General features: G+C 40.2%; 1 protein-coding gene across 5 annotated transcripts in view; it reads right to left on the bottom strand.

The window, feature by feature from the left end:
• Positions 1 to 20,771, bottom strand: part of LOC133498865 (rho guanine nucleotide exchange factor 28-like) — a 51,225-nt gene that overhangs the window by 24,325 nt on the left and 6,129 nt on the right. For all 5 annotated transcript variants that reach the window (XM_061816079.1, XM_061816082.1, XM_061816080.1 and 2 more), the window contains 8 exons: positions 18,228 to 18,369; positions 15,864 to 15,973; positions 14,886 to 15,072; positions 11,928 to 12,111; positions 10,550 to 10,751; positions 10,210 to 10,285; positions 8,905 to 8,951; positions 7,108 to 7,174 (listed from right to left, as the gene is read on the bottom strand). In XM_061816079.1, coding sequence (XP_061672063.1) covers positions 7,108 to 7,174; positions 8,905 to 8,951; positions 10,210 to 10,285; positions 10,550 to 10,751; positions 11,928 to 12,111; positions 14,886 to 15,072; positions 15,864 to 15,973; positions 18,228 to 18,369 — 1,015 coding nt within the window. The remainder of the gene's footprint in view (positions 1 to 7,107; positions 7,175 to 8,904; positions 8,952 to 10,209; positions 10,286 to 10,549; positions 10,752 to 11,927; positions 12,112 to 14,885; positions 15,073 to 15,863; positions 15,974 to 18,227; positions 18,370 to 20,771) is intronic.

Raw genomic sequence — 20,771 nt, forward strand, 5'->3', positions numbered from 1 at the left:
TAGTAGTACATATTGGAATCAAAAACAAAACCCTGTAAAGCCCCAATTTCTAAAACTCCTTGATTACATGGTACATTATTTTCCTATGTGAACATGATGTCACGGACGAGCTCACTATCTATCTGTTGGACAATAATTTGGATGAAAGACAATATTCTCCAACAAACTGTGACTGAAATCTTAATACTATACTTTCCCCACTATAAGGCGCACCCCATTATAAGGCACACTTCCAATGGATGGCCTATTTCAAAACTTTTTTCATACATAAGGCCCACCATCAGCATTATAAGGTGCATAGAATGGCCGCTACAGTAGAGGCTGGGGTTACGTTATGCATCCATTAGACGGAGCTGCACTAAAGGCTCAATATTAATCCATATATAAGGCGCACCGGATTATAAGGGGCGCCGTCGGCTTTTTAGAAAATTAAAGTCTTTTAGATGCGCCTTATAGTGCGGAAAATACGGTAATTAAAGACAAGCACAAAATGAACACAGAGGCTTGTCAACAAACAGCACATACTGCACCAAAAACAGGGAATGGTTTTCTTTCCCTCTTTTTAATCAGAACTATTTACAACTCAACCAGATTGGATCACGTTTGGCATTTCAAATGTATTGGAGGAAGGTCAAAAACAGTTTGAAAGCAGATCACTTCATAAAAACCCATATAATATATATTATACCGATATAAACTCACTTCTGGGAAACTGCCGGCGGGGGCTAATAATTCAGCTGTTGAACCAGGTTCGAAGCCGCAGCTGGCTGCTACGGCCTGGATCATTGTGACACCTCTGACCCATTAAACACTGCCTGGTGATCATTACTGTCAGCCACTGAGATCTGTGTTTAACATTAGTTAATGTAGGAATAACAGAGAAGGTGGGATAGATCATATTACTCTCACTGTTGAGAGATGTTTGCGTACAGGTTGGCATTTCAAAGTAGGTTTCACGAAATTCATAGCAACACGTCGGGGTATTTGGATAGGGTTGGGCCCCAAGAAGTTGCATGTGAAGAGAGGTGATATTCAGAGCGTGTCCCTGAGTGAGCGCTGACTCTATACAGTAGCAGTGCTTGCAGGGCTGGAGAGAGTTAAGACAAAGACCGCAGTCAGTGGCGGGTCTCCAGACCAGGGCAGTTAAACACGGAGAGTGACCCTTCAACCCTTGCACACCCTTGGGAGAGAGTCATCGAAAGGAAAGCGGGGTGAAAAAGGGGGAGGTAGGTTTGTCACAAGGGCGCTTTCTCAAGGTTCACTCTGTTTGGAGGCTGCTGGGGAAGGTTCAACATAAACAGTGGGTACACGTCAATTGGGGAAAGCTCTACATGCTTTTGTCAGCACAAAATCATGAATCATCCAGGCTTTTCTGCTTTTATGATGTCATTTTTTTGAACCCCTGCGCTAAACATCTGTCACCTCCAAGAGAGGCCCAAAAACATTGGAAGGAAAGTAAAATAATAAGCCAAGTCTAAAAATGGAGACAAAGAATCAAAGCAAAAGGAGTTATTATTTGACGACAAGGTTTATAAAGGGCTGTTTATATAGTAATAACAACTGACCACCAAAATCCACAAACCCACCAGGAGTAACGTCACCTGCAGTCAGTCCAAACCTCACATTGCTTGTTACCGTTATGTTTACATTTCAGTCGAACCAAAAGATCCAAGGGGAGGTAAACCTTAAGCGAACGCTTATCAGTCTTCTTAGTGAAGAAATAAATGGACAGGCCTTCACAACTGGAAACGCACCAAATCTGATGCAGGTCCACTGGTACTAGACACCCCTAAACTTTATGTACCATGTTGAAAGCCACAAAGGCATTTAAAGGATTGTCTTGAAATATGAATTTAATTCTCAAAATAACAATGCTGGTAATTCCAAACTATTGTGTCTCAAATCATCCTTGAATGAATTGTTTCAGCCAACCAAAAATAATAACTGGTTTGTAGTGGGTGGCACAGCGGACCAACTGGTTAGAGCGTTGGCCCGCCTCCTGCCCAATGACAGCTGGGATAGGCTACAGCACTCCCCTTAACCCTCGTGAGGATGAGCATCTCAGAAAATGGATGGTTTGAGGTGTGTTTATTTTTCATGGGAAAAATGGCATACTATATAACTGTACTTGATAAAAATATGCAGCAATGACATATAGAATGTCAAGAAATTAAACAGTTTTTGCCACATTTTTTCCACTTCAATTCATGGATATTATGATGCTCGTTTGGGTATTTCTGCCTTGATATAATACAGACATACTGATATATTGCACACAGAACAAGAGTCCAGCTCCTCAGTAAAATTACAGTAGTAGTCGTTCACAGAGGATAAGAAAAAAAGATTATCAGTATTGCTATACTATCTGTCTCAATCTGTACGCATCTCCATTCAACAGGTCCAAATATAGGTTGATTAAGAGTTGACACGATGACACTGATGCTATTCGTTAGCCCTACTGTGGTACTTTCCATTATAGGTTAGCATTAAGATAAACTGTCAGACAAAATTATTTGGTTTTTAAAAAGGACAACGCATTACTTTGCTTCATGTATAGTTTGTGTAAATAATTCTTTGTTTTATGTATACATTGTGTAAACTTCAAATAGGAGTGCCAACAAATAGCTTGAGGCACCTTTTTTGAAGAGTTGTTTGAGTTCAGCTCCCTGCTACTATATAAGTGCTTGTATCTCGTATTTTTATTTACAAGTGAAAGCAAAAATTAGCTGAACAACCATTCATATCCTCTAAGTCGGGTCACTCATAAAGTCATCATGCTCTTTTCTTTCCAAGACAGAATAGACAGTTATTATGTAGCTTTACTGTAATAGTCGACTATTTGAAAAAAAAACGTAAGGATCTAAACTTTTATTTAATTCATCTGAAATTGTTGTTCACACATCTCCTGCTGATATTTTTCAACTGTTGTCTCTCCAATGTTGTGGTCGGGTTCCAGTCACGTCATATTATTCTTCAGATTGGATCAATCCCTGCATGCTTTCAGTGCCTCGAGATCATCAGGCATCAAAACAATAATAGTTTTTTTTGTATCCAAAAATATTCCGAGCAACACTACAGCTGGACACCCTGTGGTTACATTAGTTGCAGTAACTGGTTGTATAATATAATGGCACATAACCTGCATGTTAATTCAGGTAATTGAAAACCGAAAATTAAGCACTGTTCCGTACTATGTGTTTTAGCAAAGAACAAACTCAAATTCATGTGCCTAATGTCTGAATTTTTAATCTTAGGGTGTGTTTCATAACTGAACTTGTTCATGTCCAAACTTTGGATGCCGTACATCCATTTGAAATTCAAACAAGCCAATCATTTCGACCTCGACTTTATATGGTCACTTTGATAATGGAGTTCATCTTGATTTTTGGCTTTGTACGAGATGCGGACTGTGTTCCTAAAATTTTCTGGTGTCAATCTCAATTACGAGGCAATAACTGAGATTGTGTTGCTGAGGTTTATGGTCAAAAATGGGGGAAAGACGACTGGAGCAAAGCCATGACACAGACATAGCAGTAACTTGAGCTTCTGCTGTATCTGTGAGCGGGGTCTCTCTCTTCCTGGGAAAACACTTTTTTTTTTGCACACAAGCAGCAGCGTTTTGATGAGTTTATGAGGTCACTTTATGTAGCTCCAGAGGTGAATCAACCACATTGGGATATCCTGTGTATTACCGGTCTAATATGGACACTAAAGTTGTCACGTACTTTTTGAATATCATGGTGGCCAGCAGTCACGTGGAGCTGCAGGACTCCACAATGAAACAACAATGTGTGCGGAAGATGTTGAAAGTCCCAAAGCAGTCAATCAGCCTCGTGAGGACATCTGACATTCCGCAACACACTGTCAGATATCGGGTTACATCACCAGCAAACAAACACTTATTGCAGTGCGTCTGACTGTGTCGTGGTAACTCCTTGTGATTCAAATTCTAATTCAATTTAACCCATCTTTACCACACAAAATTATTCTTGCCCACTTTCCGACTGTCCCTTAAAGCAGTTGCACGGTGAAATTTCGTGTAGACAAGTTATCAGAATGCTTTCTAAATGTTACACCTGTGCAACACGTTAAGATGATTTGAAAATGTTCACAACAGCGCAGATGACAACTGGCATAAAGTCTGACAGAACAATGGATTTCGACATTCATAAACATACGGACACTCTATTACCTTTTTTGCCGGAATTCTTACACATCCTCATCCTTGGAAAAGAGGGCCATGAGTAGTTAAAAGGAGAATCTGAGTCAGAATCCATGATGTGCTCTCTTCCATCCAGCTCAAGATTTGTATAAAGAAGCCTCAGTTTACATCCATTTCCTCATGGCAGAAGACACTGTGAAGTAGCTGCAGCAATTGCTCCTTTTTCCAGAGCCCCACTGTAGACACACTGACACTTTAGCACTGAGGCAGCATGTTCCCCCTGTCTCTCCCAAACACCCCTCCCCCTTGAACCCTCCCCTTCCCCCCTTTATAAAACTGAACTGTCCCACTCAGACAGAGTCTACAGCAGTCCTCTTTTCTCTGTCCGCTTTTCTATTTATTTCAGATTTTCCTAAATTGTATCAAACGGTACAGATCACTCTGTCTTTTCACTCATCCGCCACGCTGTTTGGACGGAGCGGGTAGGTGAACCCATGCTGGTAGAGGGGTCGGGGGGTGGGGGTCAGTGACGGGCCGGAAAGAGTGACTGAAGGAGGGAGGGAGATGGAGAGAAAGTCAAACATAGGAGTGACTTCATAAAGTACGGAGAAGACAAACATGAGCGCAGACAACTCTCAGACACTGGAGAAATCATTAACCCTGTGTTCATGATTGTCTCAAAGATATGCTAGGATGGAACGCTCAGCACATACAAAAGGGGAAATCTATTCACTTCAAGTGTGCCGGACACCTGGCATCTGAAGGTAGTCTTCCCCGATCACTCCAATGTCTCTGAACCATTCTCAAAAGCATAGCAGGTAAAAATCGTGCATCCCCATGTGAGGATGGATAAAGGGAGTGCGGACTGCCAGGTCAGCAGACTCACCATGGAGACAACAGTGAGAGCTGTGGCTGTTTTCTTCTTCTCCTCTCGTGTCCTTTCCACCCCCACTTTTTCACCTACTGCCAACTTACAATTGCCCGGCTTACAACGGCAGCAGCACAAGTAGCTTCAAATAGATGACATCAGGAGTGCTTGTCGTTCGTGATCGTAATAGCAATAAAAGTACCCCCAAAGGCTGCCAAACATGTTGAGAAGGCATCTAAATGTTGGACTGCGACAGTAAAAGCATACGAGACTTCTGAGGGCAGAGTGCATCCTGGTAACACAGTGTGAAAGAGTGCTTGAGCAGGGGAAGCGGGGGTGGGAGTGGGGTTGGAGCAGGGTTTGGCACTGTACTGGTGCACATTAATGCTGGCTTTGTGGGGTCTGTGTGAGGTTTAATCCTTTTTTTCCGCTCTCCAATTAGATTCCTCGGCTGGGGTCGGAGACTCTTGTTAGCATTTTTGGCATTGTGCTCATCATCTCCTATTGCTCTGCCAAGCTATCTGTATCATAAATTCTCTGCTCTTACTCTCTATTCCACTAACACACACCAGTCTCACACCACTCAACTCTCCTCTCCCCCCGGGGATCTCAACAAGCTGCTGGAAACAGCTTTTGGGAAAGGCTTGGCAACCCCCATTCAGCCACAATCAGCCCCTTTTTCGTACCCTTACACCCCTTGCCCCCTTCACAGCACTCGATCCCTGCATTCTCTCTCCTGATCACATGCACACATGTGCATGCACAACCATGACTTCTTTCTGCAGATATATTGAGCAGAACATCTTGAAGATGAAGTATCATTTTCTGGTTGTTCACTAAACTCACACTAAAATGCTGACGTAGTGAGACGGGAATTGGAGGAAATGGTTGAATGAGTCTATTTGTGTGTGTGTGTGTGTGTCTTTTGGGTTGGGTATTTGAATTTGGGGGGCATCGGAAGGGCAAAGATGGGGGTAGGAGGAGGAATGGAAGACAAGGGTACGTTTTTTGTATCCATTTTTAACCAGTATACGCACGCAAACAATCTCAAACCTAATTTGGCACTTGTGTATTTAATCCAGGTCCATCACTTGAAGTAAATATAAATTTTAGGAGAATAAGCTTATCCCAAGAAGTACAGGGAGAATTTGACAGCTACGTTCAACATTCCTCATCTCTTTACTCTCATTGCTGAAGCTCTGACGGTGGGGATTCAGTCCGACTATTTGAGGACACATTGGTTCAAGTCAAGAATCCATAGAGAGACAAAAGACTGCAATGGTGGGAAAAAAGACATGTAAAATATGAGATGAGGAAGTAAAAGCTAGACGCAATTACATAAATTGTTTTTTCCAGTCTGTGCCATTTATTTTTTGGTTCATTCGGGACCTAATCGTAGAACTAGATCTAAAAACGAAATTTAAGACATCAGCTGAGGTCGAAGAAGGCACAGAACATTTTTTGAATATCTTCAACACCCAGACACACAGATGCAGAGAGCAAAATGGCAAAAGCATAAAGCATGGAAAACAACACTAGCTACAGGAAGTTCAAATTGCAGACGTCCAGTGCCAAGCGTTGTAAAGCCCGCAGCCTCAGCTTGTAACCACGACATTCTTACGCTCAGGCATCACTCTGCGCACCAGAAAAATCAAGCCAATCATTAACCCACAGGATGTTCCCCCTCTCAAAGCCTTCCCCTTCTCTCAAACAGGAGAGCCGAAGGAAGCCACCTACAGCCACATCGTTAGGACTCATTTGCAATCCAGAACGTGCTGGCAGGAGGAGGATGACTCTGGGCTCGTTACAGGAGCGCTCTCTGCGTCCTATTTTATAAAAATCCTTTCCATGTGTCCTGACTGCGGTGAACAAAGAGTGACAAGTATCCAAAAACTGAGCTGAAATGTGATTTGTCAAACGTTTCCTACTGTTGAGCTCATTCTACGGTTGTCAGCTACTTGCACACCTAAAACAACACCAGCCACATTCAAATCCATATTTGAAACACCACAGAGAAATATTCTAAAATGAAACCTTGACTGTTATGGCATTTTAACAGTAAAAGTAGCCTTCTTACCAGAATCAGACTGCTCATCTTCTTGGTTGTCCTGATTAAGGCAAAACATCAGTGGTTCCTCAAAGTCCTGTCCAGAGAAAAAGTGTTCACCAAGCAGCTAACACATTTTCACACAGAGTTTTCCATCAGGTTACAAGCATTCCTCTAAAACGTTAAAAAAAAAAAAAGGTCTGGCTAAGTACAAAAACACAAGTGTTTGGCAGCGGCTTGGGTGTGCGACAGCGACTGAGATCAATTAGGTAACCATCTGTAGGGTAAACAACAGGTTCTACAGAAACATGAAACGCACTTACAAAGTGAGCTATTCAAGGAAACTGTGCCAGGTGGCGCCTGCAGCACTTTAACAATGAAACTACCGGTAAAATAATGTGGAGCATTGAGGAGCAGAGAGGTGGTGTTGGATGCATTTTACACTTCCTGGTACAGATGTTCAAGCAGGTTGACTAGAGGAAATATATGTCATTTCTGGAATTTTAAATTAAACATAGAACAGCAGTCCCTAACATTTTTTGGGCAACAGACCATTTTAGTGTAAAGCAATATTTTGACAGACCGACAGAGAAAGAAATGAAATCAAATTATTAAAAATACAACTCATGATTACATTTACTGAAGTCATAATTGTGGGAACCCCAATTTTTTTTCCCTTTCAACAAGGAGGTCAGATTTTGGAGCAATGGGAGATAATGACACCCAAGTGTGTCTTCTCAAGTCTGTTCAGAATTTCCTGAAATTTTGTTTCGGTCACTGCGACAGAGAGGGGGGAAAAATGCTTAGCAGAGACATGTACTGATGAAAAAACCCAACACATTGCACCTATTTTTTTAATATAGAAAGAATTTTAAACAAGTATGCAACATTAGCAACGGTGATTCAAAACAAAAATCTTTCATTGCCAAATGAAATAAATCTGGGGGGAATCCGATTGAAATAATTGTGGGTCTGTTTCCCAACATGTTTGCTTTATTTTCCTTGTGAGGATGAGGGGCTCAGAAAATGGATGGACATTATTAATGGTTGTGGCCTTCCTTGATGTGAAATTGTCTATGATGTCCTTGTTATCTGCACAATCTTCTGTACAATATTTATTTTCCCGTTCTTCATCTTTTCTACAGAGGGAAATTCCACAAGGGGGCGATAAGATCCCATACAAACGGCAAAGCTTGATGATTTGATGCCAACGAGACATTACAAAACCATTTCTCGGAACATTTTTCAAAATATATTTTGGGTGCTTTGCCAACCCCAGCAGTGCACAAAACGCACATGAGAAACTTTGAATGGAATCATCTGTAGTGACAAACTTGTTATCCAAGTAGGACTGCTCATAGTCTCTTTTCTATGCGGCTTTTTCTTAAAAGTTATAGGAGTTTTTTTTTCTTTTTTTTTCATTTGGGCTTTTCTCCTTTGCTTACTATTATTATTTTTTACGAGCTTGTGGAGGAACATTTTTGACTCATCAAGACACAAAACAGTTTGGCCTGTGTACAGAGAAACAGGCAAATACACCTGGTTATCAAAATCATAGTTCTTTCAGAAGTTCTTTGATTGTGCTCAATAAATTATTTTTTTTTTTATTCAGTCTCTCTGTGCGACCAGGTACTAAATGGATGGTGGTCGATGTCGACCACTCTCCATATGTTGTACCAGTAGTTTCCATATACTCAAAAACATTAATATATGGGAAAATAAATTATCTAATAACAGTTTGATGGAAGAGAGATTATGTACAGTACTTCCATTTTTGTTTTGTGTGCATGAATGTGTGTGAGTTAACGAGTCCATATTATTACTTACATTATCATCTGGAGCTGAATTATCTTCACTCATATCATACAAATGTCCTATAACAAGCACAAACGGGGATTTTACTTGACAAAAGCACCTGTTGTTTATCTAATAAATCATATATATTGCAAGCAGCACTTGACTGGAGGTATATCACGGGGTTTATTTGCTGTATATTGTTTTCAGTTTTTTGCCCAGTCAGCTAAAATAGCCTCACTCGCCACCAAAATGACGTCAAGTATGGAAGTAAATATGTGCCACCAGGATTTGAATTTGAAATGCCACAGAAAACAGGATTTGAGATGTAAAGTGATCACATTTTCAATAGTTCAGTGTAACTTTTCAATATTAACAATTCAACTGGCTACAATTCGCTGTCTAAAAGTCACTGTCTGTGCCACCAGGCAGGGTTACTTCAGGTTGGACCCAAACAGCCAGTCAATTCAGTTACGCTTTCTTAGTATGTGACATCACGTCACTAAGAAACCGTAACTGTGATTGGCTGGGTGTTCGGTTCTGACCTGAAGTAACCCTGCCTGGTGGCAGGGTGGCAGGGTGAATTTTAGACAGCGAATTGTAGCCAGTTGAATTGTTAACATTGAAAAGTTACACTGAAATACAACTATTGAAAATGTGATTACTTTACATTTCAAATTCAAATCCTGTTTTCTGTGGCATTCCAAATTAAAATCCTGGCGACACATTTACTTCCATATCTGGCACTATAGAGACAGCCCCGTGGATCAGTTTTTAGAGCATTGGTTTGGTAAACCAGGGGTTGTGGGTTCGAATCCCACTGGGGGGCCTCCACTCCCTGAAAAGGGTTGCGTCAGGAAGGGCATCCAGCGTAAAAACTGTGCCAAACAAATACGTGCGTTCATCCAAGATGACACGCTGTGGCGACCCCTAACGGGACAAGCCGAAAGAAACTTACTATCAAGCGCTATAGAAAATGGATGGCTAGATGGTTGGAGGTGTTAAACTAAGACATTTAGCATTTTTGTTTTCTAACGAGTGTTGGTGCTTCTTCTGATGGTATTAAGTGACCACAGTGGGTCTTTAAGTTCTCAAAGACAAATAAAGCTCAACATTTTCAAAATAGAACACTTCTATTATTAATATTTTCTTCCAAAATTTGTCCCATTTGACTTTGCAGTACCATTTATTTCCACATGAGGTCACTTAATTCCTATCAGTGCCACAAACCCAGCAGAGAAAAAAAAAAGTGGTTCAAGGATGAATAACAGTTAAGCCTGGAAAGAAATGTAACTTTGAAATTCCACTAGGCATACAGACATGGATGGGTTACAATACCATTTTCTGCAGGATCATCCACCAATTGTTCTTTGCTAAAAGTCTTCACTGTCCGCTCCCTTCTTAGCGCTTTAATCTGAGGATATTAAAGGTACAACTTAAATATGAAATACATTGGAAGCACCTCCTTTATAATTGACAATAAAGGTGGTTCTTGAATTTTGAAGGTGTACCATTATTTACTCAAGTTCAACCAGACAATAGACACTACTAAAAACCAATATTTTAAAAAGAACTGCTTAAGATCTCATACAAACATACAAAGTGCGCTTCAGATCTGATAAGACTTTAAAGACAATACTAAATTAGGGTGGGGGGGGGGGGGAACAGTCCCACCAACCTCTCTGAGGAAGCCCTCGTCTCGAAGTCTGCTTCTGAGCAGCTGAATGTCAGCATGCCGGCTCTCCTCTGTGCTCCACTTCAGATTTTGTCGGATGGTCACTGTCAGATTACCGGTGTCATGACAGTACCTCAGCAAGCGGGAGTGATCTGCCCACACCTGAGATAGTCCTGCGGGAGGTGTGGCTAGGGGGTTTGGTGGGCTGGGTAAAATCAGAGTGTTTTAGTCATTTGAAAATTAAGACAAAACACTGTATTACACATTCTAATTTGCGTTTGTTTGAAAGCTTAATTAAGAGTGTTGGTCGAGGTACCGTGTGCGCAAGTTTTTAATTACATTCTATCGACAAAAAAACATCATAAATTAATTAGCATTAAAGAGATAACATTTTGACCCACATTAACAAGCAAGGTGTTCATATCTTATCAAACAAATGTAAACATGACTGACTGTTCAGCACACAATAACTCTATGTGCTATAAATCTGGTATAAGGACTGTCGAATAGATTACTCACAATTAGTGTAGATACTTTACAACATTATTTTATGACCTTTGGGTTTTTTTTGTTTTTATTCCCTTTAAGCTCTCAAATAGAAGCAATGTCAGTTCAGGTTTTCAGGCCATGTGAACAGTTATCACAAGCTGTACAAAAGCTTTAGGGATACTGATTTCACCAGATTTTTGCATACAACATCCCCAACAAATACAGTATTTAATCTCTGTATACGTGTCTTTGTACAATGTTTTAAAAATGCAAATTACCAATGTGTGGTTGTCAAACATTTCACAAAAAGAACCACCCAAAATGCTTCTGAAAGTACCACCGTCATGACCAACATTAAAATTATATTACAATACGATCTCTGTAATAGATCTATATTAATATAGAGGGTTCAAGGGGTTCTGAACTCCCAGCCAGTCAAGATCCTTCCCCCACTTGAGAAAAATTTGACCGCCTATCTTTGCATCAATAGTTATCCAGGGCAATTAGTTACTTGCTTATTCTTAGTCGGCCTAGTACAGGGTGCAATTAGCTAGCTCGCAAAACCTACATCCCATAAATGCACCTGTGCTTGAGGCCACAATTTACAGCGCAGTCCTATGTTATTTAAATTTAATTTTCAATTCAATTTCATTACATTTTTAAAACATCCGTTTTTTCCTACTTTGCAGGGACTTGAAAGATTAAATGCTAATGTATCAACTTTGAAAGTTATAGTAAATACAATTGAACAGTGCGCAGTCAGTGATTCTATTGCCATATGCCATACATTGAGAATCACCGACCTAGATAAATATTGTAGCACTGTAAAAGGCAACTACAGTATATGTGAATAGTTATTCTGTCACTGTTTGAATTGACTTTGAAATCTTACTGTGTGAGGAGCTCCAGCAGTTCTCCATTGCCTGATGACCGTGCCAGCTGCAGCGGTGTGACTCCATCTTTGTTTGGAAGGCTGATAGCCATCAGACCTCCCGGTTGACAAAGCAGCAGCTCGGCCAGTCGACACAGTTCCCATCGTACAGCCAGGTGGAGCAGAGACTCTCTTGGGCTGTGATCTGCGATAAGACCACCATTTACTTTTACCCATCATGCAGAGTAACCATCAATCAGGTGAATGTTAAAGAGATTCAATTGTAAATTACACGACACCAAGTTGTAAATCACCAAAGTGGAACAGTGATGGTGATGATTTTTGTGAATTACTTCTGATCACTATTAGCCTACGTGTCACTGATTGATTTGTTCTATGGGCCAGCACTAAATCTGTCTGGCCCACTGACCCACTTTAAAGCAACAAAAGATTTGTAACCAAGTGGCAAAAGCCTTCTATTTTCTTGTCAGCTATCAGGAGTCTGACATGATCTGTAACTCTGAGTCTTTCCATGACAACCCCATATAAAATGAAAACACACACAGGGACGGGAAAACACGTAAACTTAGCAAAGACGGTCCTCAGAACTGTGAGGTAGATGTGATAACCATCATTCGCTGTGCCACCCGGTGTAGGATACAATCGTCAACAGCGTGAAAAATAAAAATCAATAAATATTTCACTTAAATTGATAGTTTTACTTTTTGGATAAAACTACTGAAATAAATCCTTTTTAACATTATACAGTACCAATGAGATGCAGCTCTAGACCACTGCATCAACACCTGCGACAACCTTGGTTATGACTAAGGAAAAAAAAAAAGTGATTACCTCGTAACACTGTTAAAAGAAAAAAAGCCTGAACAATTGTATACTATGATAATATATTATGTACCAAGTCAAGAGCCCATTGCGCATAAATCTACAGAAACAGTATAAAAGTACTACTGGTGTGGTAGCCAGCAGTGAAATTTGTCCCAAAACATAAACTGCGTCTATGCAGAAATTAAGAAGCTTCTTGAGATTGCTTCCAAATAATTCAAACATTAAAGCTGACTAGTATTTGTACATTTCATATGGTGAAAATATTGGACAGATGTACTCTTAGGTTGTGCAACTAAATGTTGGCATTGGTCTTTCAACTGTGTTTAATAGTCTAAAAGGATAATTGCAAATGCTAAAAGGCTTACAAGTACAAATCCCTTTGAGTCTGATTAACTGCAGACATTTAGAAGGAGACACTACATGAAACAGGCTGCCATAATGACATTAGCCTGAAATCTAGTTTGTTATTTATGCTACGTAGGTGGGTGTAAACCACAATTGAGTTCATATGAACAGACGGTGGCATCTTGCAAACACGGCGGTGAGCGCGCAGGCCACATACAAATTGAGGTTCGCCTCGGGCAACGTCCAGATGGAACGGCTCTATTAACCACATTAGAGGCTGCCTAATTAGTGATGATGAATTCAACAGAAGCACACATGTGAGCATGATCACTTCCGATTTCAGTCCGGTGAGCATGCACAGGAAAATGCTAATGACGGTTGAGAAAGGGTATGGGAGTGGTGGAAGGGAACAAAGTTGAAGAGTTCACCTTTGCAAGTACAGTACATTCTTGCAAAGGAAGGTTCTGGATTTATTTATTGGCATAGACAGAGTAGCTTCCGTGGACATACTGTAGAGTTTAAGAAAAGAAAAAAAGTCAACACACCCCTGTAAGAATGCCAGGTTTTTGTGATCCATCCATCATTTTTTTTTTCATACCGGTACACCTTTAGAGACAATATTTTCGGACACTCTTCCTTGCACAGAACAAGTTAGAATATGTCAGAGTGCAAGAGGACCACCTGTGGAAAAAAGGCACCAAAGCAAGATGGTACAACTGTAAGTAGGGTTTGCTTTTGCCGATTGGCAGTGTTGTGTTCACAGCAAACATAGCTTCTGAAATTAAGACCAGAAAATTCAACCTTGGTTTCATTAGACCACAACACATTATTAGTTATGTTTGGGAGATTTCAAGGGTCTTTTTGAGAAAAGAAGCCAGGGTAGGACGTTTTTATTTATAGGATTCTTTCTCACCACACTTCCCCATTAACCAGACATAACCAGAAGACGGTACATTGTTGTCAAATACTACTAGCCATAAGTTGCTGCAGCTCGTGTAATGCCAGTTGGTAGCCTCCTTGTCTGTTTTTTTTTTTTTTTTTTTTTTAATTATTTATTTATTTATTTTTAAAATCAATTTTGGAAGAATATCCAGCAATTGGGAGTGAAAATGTTGTGGCGTATTTTTTGTGTTCCATGGTATATTTAATGCCTTGCAAATTCTTTTGTAACCTTCTCCTGACTGTTAACAGTTCACCAATGAAATCTCTGTGATGCTGTGGAAAATCTCTCCGTACTATGACTTTAGCTGTATAATGAGATGACAAAAACTACAGGAAAGGCCTACTAGAAAAGCTTACCTTTATTTGGTGCTAATGACGGGCACTTTAAATGGTGTCAGATATGTGCTGACTCCCATGTAACAGTTTGAATGTGATTGCTTCATTCTGAACACAGCCACATCCCCACATATAAACGGGTGTGCACAATTATGCAACCACATTATCGGTTGTTTTGTACTTCCCCTCTCTAAAATATTTCATTTTTTCAACTGAAATCTAAAGGTTATACTGCAAGTCACAGTAATGGAAAAATATTTGAAATTATTTATCTTGTTCTTATTCTTTTAATTCACACAAAAAATGCACTTTAACGGGATGTGTAGACTTTTTATACTGCATAGCAGAGTAAACTCCTCAATCGTACTTCTAACACTGAATCTGAGGAGAACCAACAATGGCATTCCAAACAACAGAGATTTTTTTATAGCCAAAGTTTAAAAATAAAATATAAATGGAATCTGACTGATATATTATACAAGAGAATCGAGTAATGACACCACCGCTCACCGTTTCTACAGGGACTCCCAAGCACATTCCAATTTGGAGGAATATCCAGGTTAGCCATGGCGAGGGCTACACGTCGATCCATAGCCCTACGGGAGCTCTGTTGGCCGAGGTTGAAGAAGCTGCTCAGCTCTTTGTGATCCATGGCGCTCAGACAATGTCCGTGGGTGACAAGGTGCTCTGCCAGGTCCTGAGAATGATTATTACATAATATTCTTATCCTGTAACTCTGATATAAAACAATTATTTTTTAATGATTAGAATTTAATCTTTCCTCAAATAGTTCTGATTATTCCTTTTAAAAGTTCTCAGCATAACCCACACAAATATACATTTTTGTATACAGTAATCTCTCTCTACTTCGGGGATCATCTATTGCGGGTGCAGTGCATCGCGGATTTGCGGACCAACCCAAAATGAAAAAAAAAAAAAAAAAAAATCCATATCGCTACGTACTAATCCACCATCTCTGCTGCGACCACATGGACCAATGAAGCAAAAAAAAAAAAAAAAAAAAAAAAAAAAAAAAACACCAGCATACATTAGTACAGTACTGTACTGTATATTACAGGGGGTAGGAAGGCAATGCGGCATCACCGGCGTGACGACATGGACCAATGAAGCAAAAATAAATACATTTTATATATATATATATATATATATATATATATATATATATATATTTGATTTATTTTTTTTTTTTTTTAACACCAGCATACATTAGTACAGTACTGTAGCGGGAACCTGCATTGATAGGGTATAATACGGCATCCCCAGCAAGACAAGGACCTGTGAAGCCAAAAAAAAAAGAAAACCAAAAAACGCCATTTATCCATACTTCGTGGTTTTTCACTTTTCGTTGGTGGGTCTGGTACCAATTAACCACGAAAAACGAGGGATTACTGTATGTACACACACATATCTATACACTATACACATACTGTATACATACACACAGGCACACAACTGTGGGTCTCATACCTGTGCATCGTCTTGGACATACTCCAACATTGCGCCACCCACCCATGTGAGAGGTGTTGTTTCTGAGCACAAGTAGGCCTGTACAGAGACCACCTCAGCAAGGTTATGTCCTTAAAAAAATAAAACAAATGTTAAGCATCCATACATTATGTCACAAATATGCACATTTTGCACTACATCCATTGTGCCTCGAGAGGTAACTAGTGAAATAATAAACTAACAATAAAAGGGCAGTAAAAAGGAGTTAATACAAACATACAGTGAATAAACAATCATTCACAGTAATCACAGCGCGTCTACGTTTTCTTAAACATTTCATCAAAGGATCTTTACTGAGTGTTAACGACTACTGTGCTTGAACATTTCCTTCTGTTCTACCGTGATAATGATGATTTACTTTCTCGACAAAGGCAGGAACCCTCAGTCTTTAGCCACCTAAATGCATGCACAGAGCGGCATTTGTAGAACACTGGCCTTTGCGACCGCTCGCCATCTCTGTCAAATTGTACAGGGGCTTGGTAATGTTGACATATTGTTTGTGGAGCTGTTTCCCATCTGAGAGGAAGCTGATAAGATTTTGTGCGTTTCCAGACATCAAGTCAATGATTGTCTTGGTGTGTGTGAGTGTGCGCGCACACAAGTGTGCGTACACGTATACAGTGCATGATTAGAACGATATGCAGTTCCAAGCTGTATCACAGACAGGAGAGAAAACAGCTTTTCCAGAGGAGGAGTTCCACATTGAATGTTTTTATTTTTCAAGTAAAGGACCTGGGTAACATACAGCAGTACTCCAAAGTCAAAGAATTTTGTGAAAAATATGGATCAGAATCCAAGCAAATGCTGGGAGTTCATATTCATGTGTGAGATCATGCAAGTCAATGGAGATTTCTGATATGAGAGACATGGGGAACCCCCATTTAGTGGGAGGGCAGCGCTGTTTCTAATTGATCAATTATTTAAAGTTTTGAGCCATATCTGTAGTTCAAAGCGTATTGCCTGTGATCGGCACAACTTACAGTAGCTTTCCTCTCCTGTACAAATGTTAAATTATTGAATATTTTAAATGTTATTAAAGATATATTTATAATTATTCTACAGAATGGTCATTTTTCAAGAGAAAGCATTTATTTTCACCTTTGTAACAAAAAAAAAGATTACTATTACATCGATGGAGGGTGATGCAAGCGAATGCTGAGGGGAAAAAAATTGGTATCAGGAGAAACAAAGAGCAAAACAGGTTTTGAATCATGTTATAGTCATTCTTCTTGTCTTTCTATTAGTGAAAAATTGGGAATCGGTTCTTTGTGAAAGAATTGAAAGAAATCATATTGCCATATTGCCATTCCCTAATGTGACATCCTCAACTATGGAGTAATTTTAGTTCATTGAAGTTTCATTTGTCATTAACCACAGGCACGAGGTGCGGACCCAAAAGCAGGACTTCCAGGCAAAGGCATAATGTTAGTAGTTTTATTTCAAAATCAGGTCAATACCCAAAAGGCCGTCCAACACAAGTAGAAGCACAAAAACGCAAAGCTAGTGGCAAGGTCCCGAAACATAAACGGGGTCCAATGACAATGAGGCAAACTAAGAAACGTGACGAGATGTGGTCAAACTAAAAGCGCACAGACGGGCTGTGACAAGTGATTGCTCTACACTTACTTTTGCACAATAGCAGAGTGTCCCAGAATGCAGTAAAGCACGTGCAACGAACTGGCAAATGCCGATGACACATTTACCATTTAAGTACTTAGTTCATTAGTTTCGCAAATGTGACACAGCTGTGACCGCTGTCCCAGGTGGCACCGCCCAGAGCAGTGCCCTGGCCACGCCCCTCACAGGAAGCGCCGCCCACGGCAGTGGCCAGACCATGCCCATGACATCATTTTGTTTTTGTTTGGAATGGTAAAATGTTCATTAAAACAGAGACTGTACGGTTAATAGAAATGTTATGATGTTGAGGTTCCACCAAAACATTTTGTTTATGGAAAACTTTAAAAAAAAAAACAACCCCAGCTGTAACAAAATAAATAAATAAAATTCTAGTTAAAATACACCTCTTTCAAAACAAACTCCTGCAATGCCTCCTCTGTGTCTTACACCAGGCTGTCAATGCCGTTATTTTGGGCAACTACTGCTTTTGTCTTGAACAAAATCCCTTTATTTACTCAGTGTTGGGAAATTACAACAACTTAGAAGTCAATCAGTCCCACAAAATAGATTGCATAGGACATTGAGGTTCCAAGATGTACCCTGCCACTCGCCCAAAGTCAGATGGGATAGGCTCCAGCATGCCCCTCGACCCTAGTGAGGGTAAGCGGTATGGAAAATGACTAAATGAATGGGTACACTCACACATACCAGGCACTATAAAGCACAGCATGACTTCCCTTTGAGCCCTGGTGACATGGACCAGCGTGGATCCTTCCAAAACAATGAAGACTTCGGTATCTTTTATCATGGAATCCAGGCCCTCCAATAATGCAAACACCTTAGCCTGGCCCTATGGTGAAAGAAAATAATAGTTACAAAAAACTATGGTGATTTCTGGGTGAAAAATAGAAGTTTACAGATATTTTTTCTTTTGTAAATATTTGAGCGGTACACTAAATCTCTCAGCAGATTCTCTCTTGAGGGTACGATCAAAGCTCCCCCCTCAATAAAAACAGGAATGCTTTTTTAGTGTCTGCCGCAAAGACCTGCACTGATCACAACAGCCCAGAACACTCCAAACATTTGATCTTAGGAAGGAGAAAACAAATTAGAGTAGAATCATAACGCAGAGACGGAGACTGATGGGAGCCTCAAAATGTCAAATGTGGAACTAACAATATACTGTATCTATGGCACTCTTATTTGACTGTAAATCCTCAATTAGAAGGCCTTTGTTTTATTCTTTTGAGTGTGGGTCATGGATTTACTGTACCTGCAGGGAATTTCGGTGCAGTGAAACAAAACAAATACAGTAATCCCCAGTTTATCACAGATGTTACATTTCACAACTCCCAATAATAGATGAAATTCCACGCAGTAACAGCCAAATACTGTATATACAGTATTTAATCTTTATGTCCTTCCCCAAACTCTTAACCTTTTTCATGCTTGTGAGGTGCAGAAATTATTTTCGTGCATGTGGGGTCACCATCCTCACATTCCACACTAGTTGTCTGTGACTCTGAATGTGTGTCTGGTTTTAAAAGCCATTGTGACGGTCTGAGCTCTCCCGGTGCTGAAAGGTCTCCTTGTGATTAACGTGCATCTGCGTATATTTTGTAAACTTCCGGCCAGTCTGAAACATCCCCATCCATGCTTCAACATGTGCCATTCGACAACTTGTCGCAGAGTGTTCATGTTCGCTACGGACGTCTCAGAAAGACGAACACAGCGAATGTACATATATGTGTATATCTTTTTATCAACTTTTGTTTTAAGGTTAGATTAGGGTTAGGTTACAATGTAAGTTAGCTTCCTCTATGTAGAAGAAGAGGAACTATGAGACCGGGGGATTTCCCAGTAAGCGTTTGCTATGTACCCAGAGTTCTCCTGTTAGTAAAGCATGCGCATTAATCACAAGGAGACTTTCCAGCGCGGGGGACCGCTCAGATCGTCACACCAGGGCCTGGCCTGTTGAGTGACATCTGAGTCAGTGAATGAGAAAGCAGAGTTGGCCATTGTTGGCTCAGGATAGCAGCTGGCTATTAACTGGCTAACCGTGGGCCAGTCTGAGGTATAAGTGTTTCTGGGCATCAGGTGTGACGTATGAATGCTGTTTTTGTGTGTTCATTTTGTTATCCTTTGTTCAGTGAACCGATTTAAAGTACCTGGGCGGATGTGACCATCATTGACTGCCTATGGAGGGATAGCAATTTTAGCTAACAAGCACCAGTACGTAGTCTATATTAAATTAGTCAATGTGTACTTGCTTGTGTAAGACAATTTTGCTTTGGAGTATATTAATTACACTTTATCTTCTTTTTTTGTGTGTGAAATGATCCCCAACTTTGAACATTTTTCATCTTCTATACATTCTTTACACCTGGCTCATGCTTCTGAATAAGTCTACAGCAAAATGAGTCTGTGAGGAAAAATGATGTGATGTAAAGTTATACATGGATCATCATCACGAAACATGAAAAATGACATGGCAAGGAACGACTGCACTGACAATTGCAGAAAAAACTAAAAGGTAAATAAATGAGCAATATTAGGGTTTATGAAGGAAGCAAAATTTAAAATATTTGCCTGATAGCTAATGACGTGTTGGCTAATATTGTTTGAAAATTTTTAATACAAGAATACAAACTGCGGTGGCATGGTGGCCCAGCTGGAAATCTTTGACCTCACAGTTCTGAGGACCCGGGTTCAATCCCAGACCTGCCGGTGTGGTGTTTGCATGTTCTCCTCGTGCCTGCGTGGGTTTCCTCCAGGCACTGCGGTTTCCTTCCACATCCCCAAAAGATGCAACATTCATTGGCCACTCTAAATTGCCCTTAGGTGTGATTGTGAGTGCGGCTGTTTGTCTCCATGTGCCCTGCGAATGGCTGGTAACCAGTTCAGGGTGTACCCCGCCTCCTGCCCATTGACAGCTGGGCTAGACTCCAGCACTCCCTGTGACCCTTCTGAGGATAAGTGGCTAAGAAATTGGATTGATGAAATACAAACTGTAGGAGAGACATTGTTTGCTTGTCAGCAGAGAATTTTGACTTACTTTGTGTCCGACCACTGGGCTACCAGTACATTAATCAACCAGTTATCAATAATTGATCTTAATCGAGGAATCCACCACTGGAGAATTTTGTCTAAAATTGTCTGTATATATAATTACAAATGCATGATAAAAAATAAAAGGCATAAAAGCTATTTTGGAGATCTTTACAAGCAGAAAATGAGATAATGGGCACTAAT

Source organism: Syngnathoides biaculeatus, chromosome 4 (assembly GCF_019802595.1).
Source record: "Syngnathoides biaculeatus isolate LvHL_M chromosome 4, ASM1980259v1, whole genome shotgun sequence".
In the NCBI taxonomy this organism is placed as follows: Eukaryota; Metazoa; Chordata; class Actinopteri; order Syngnathiformes; family Syngnathidae; genus Syngnathoides; species Syngnathoides biaculeatus.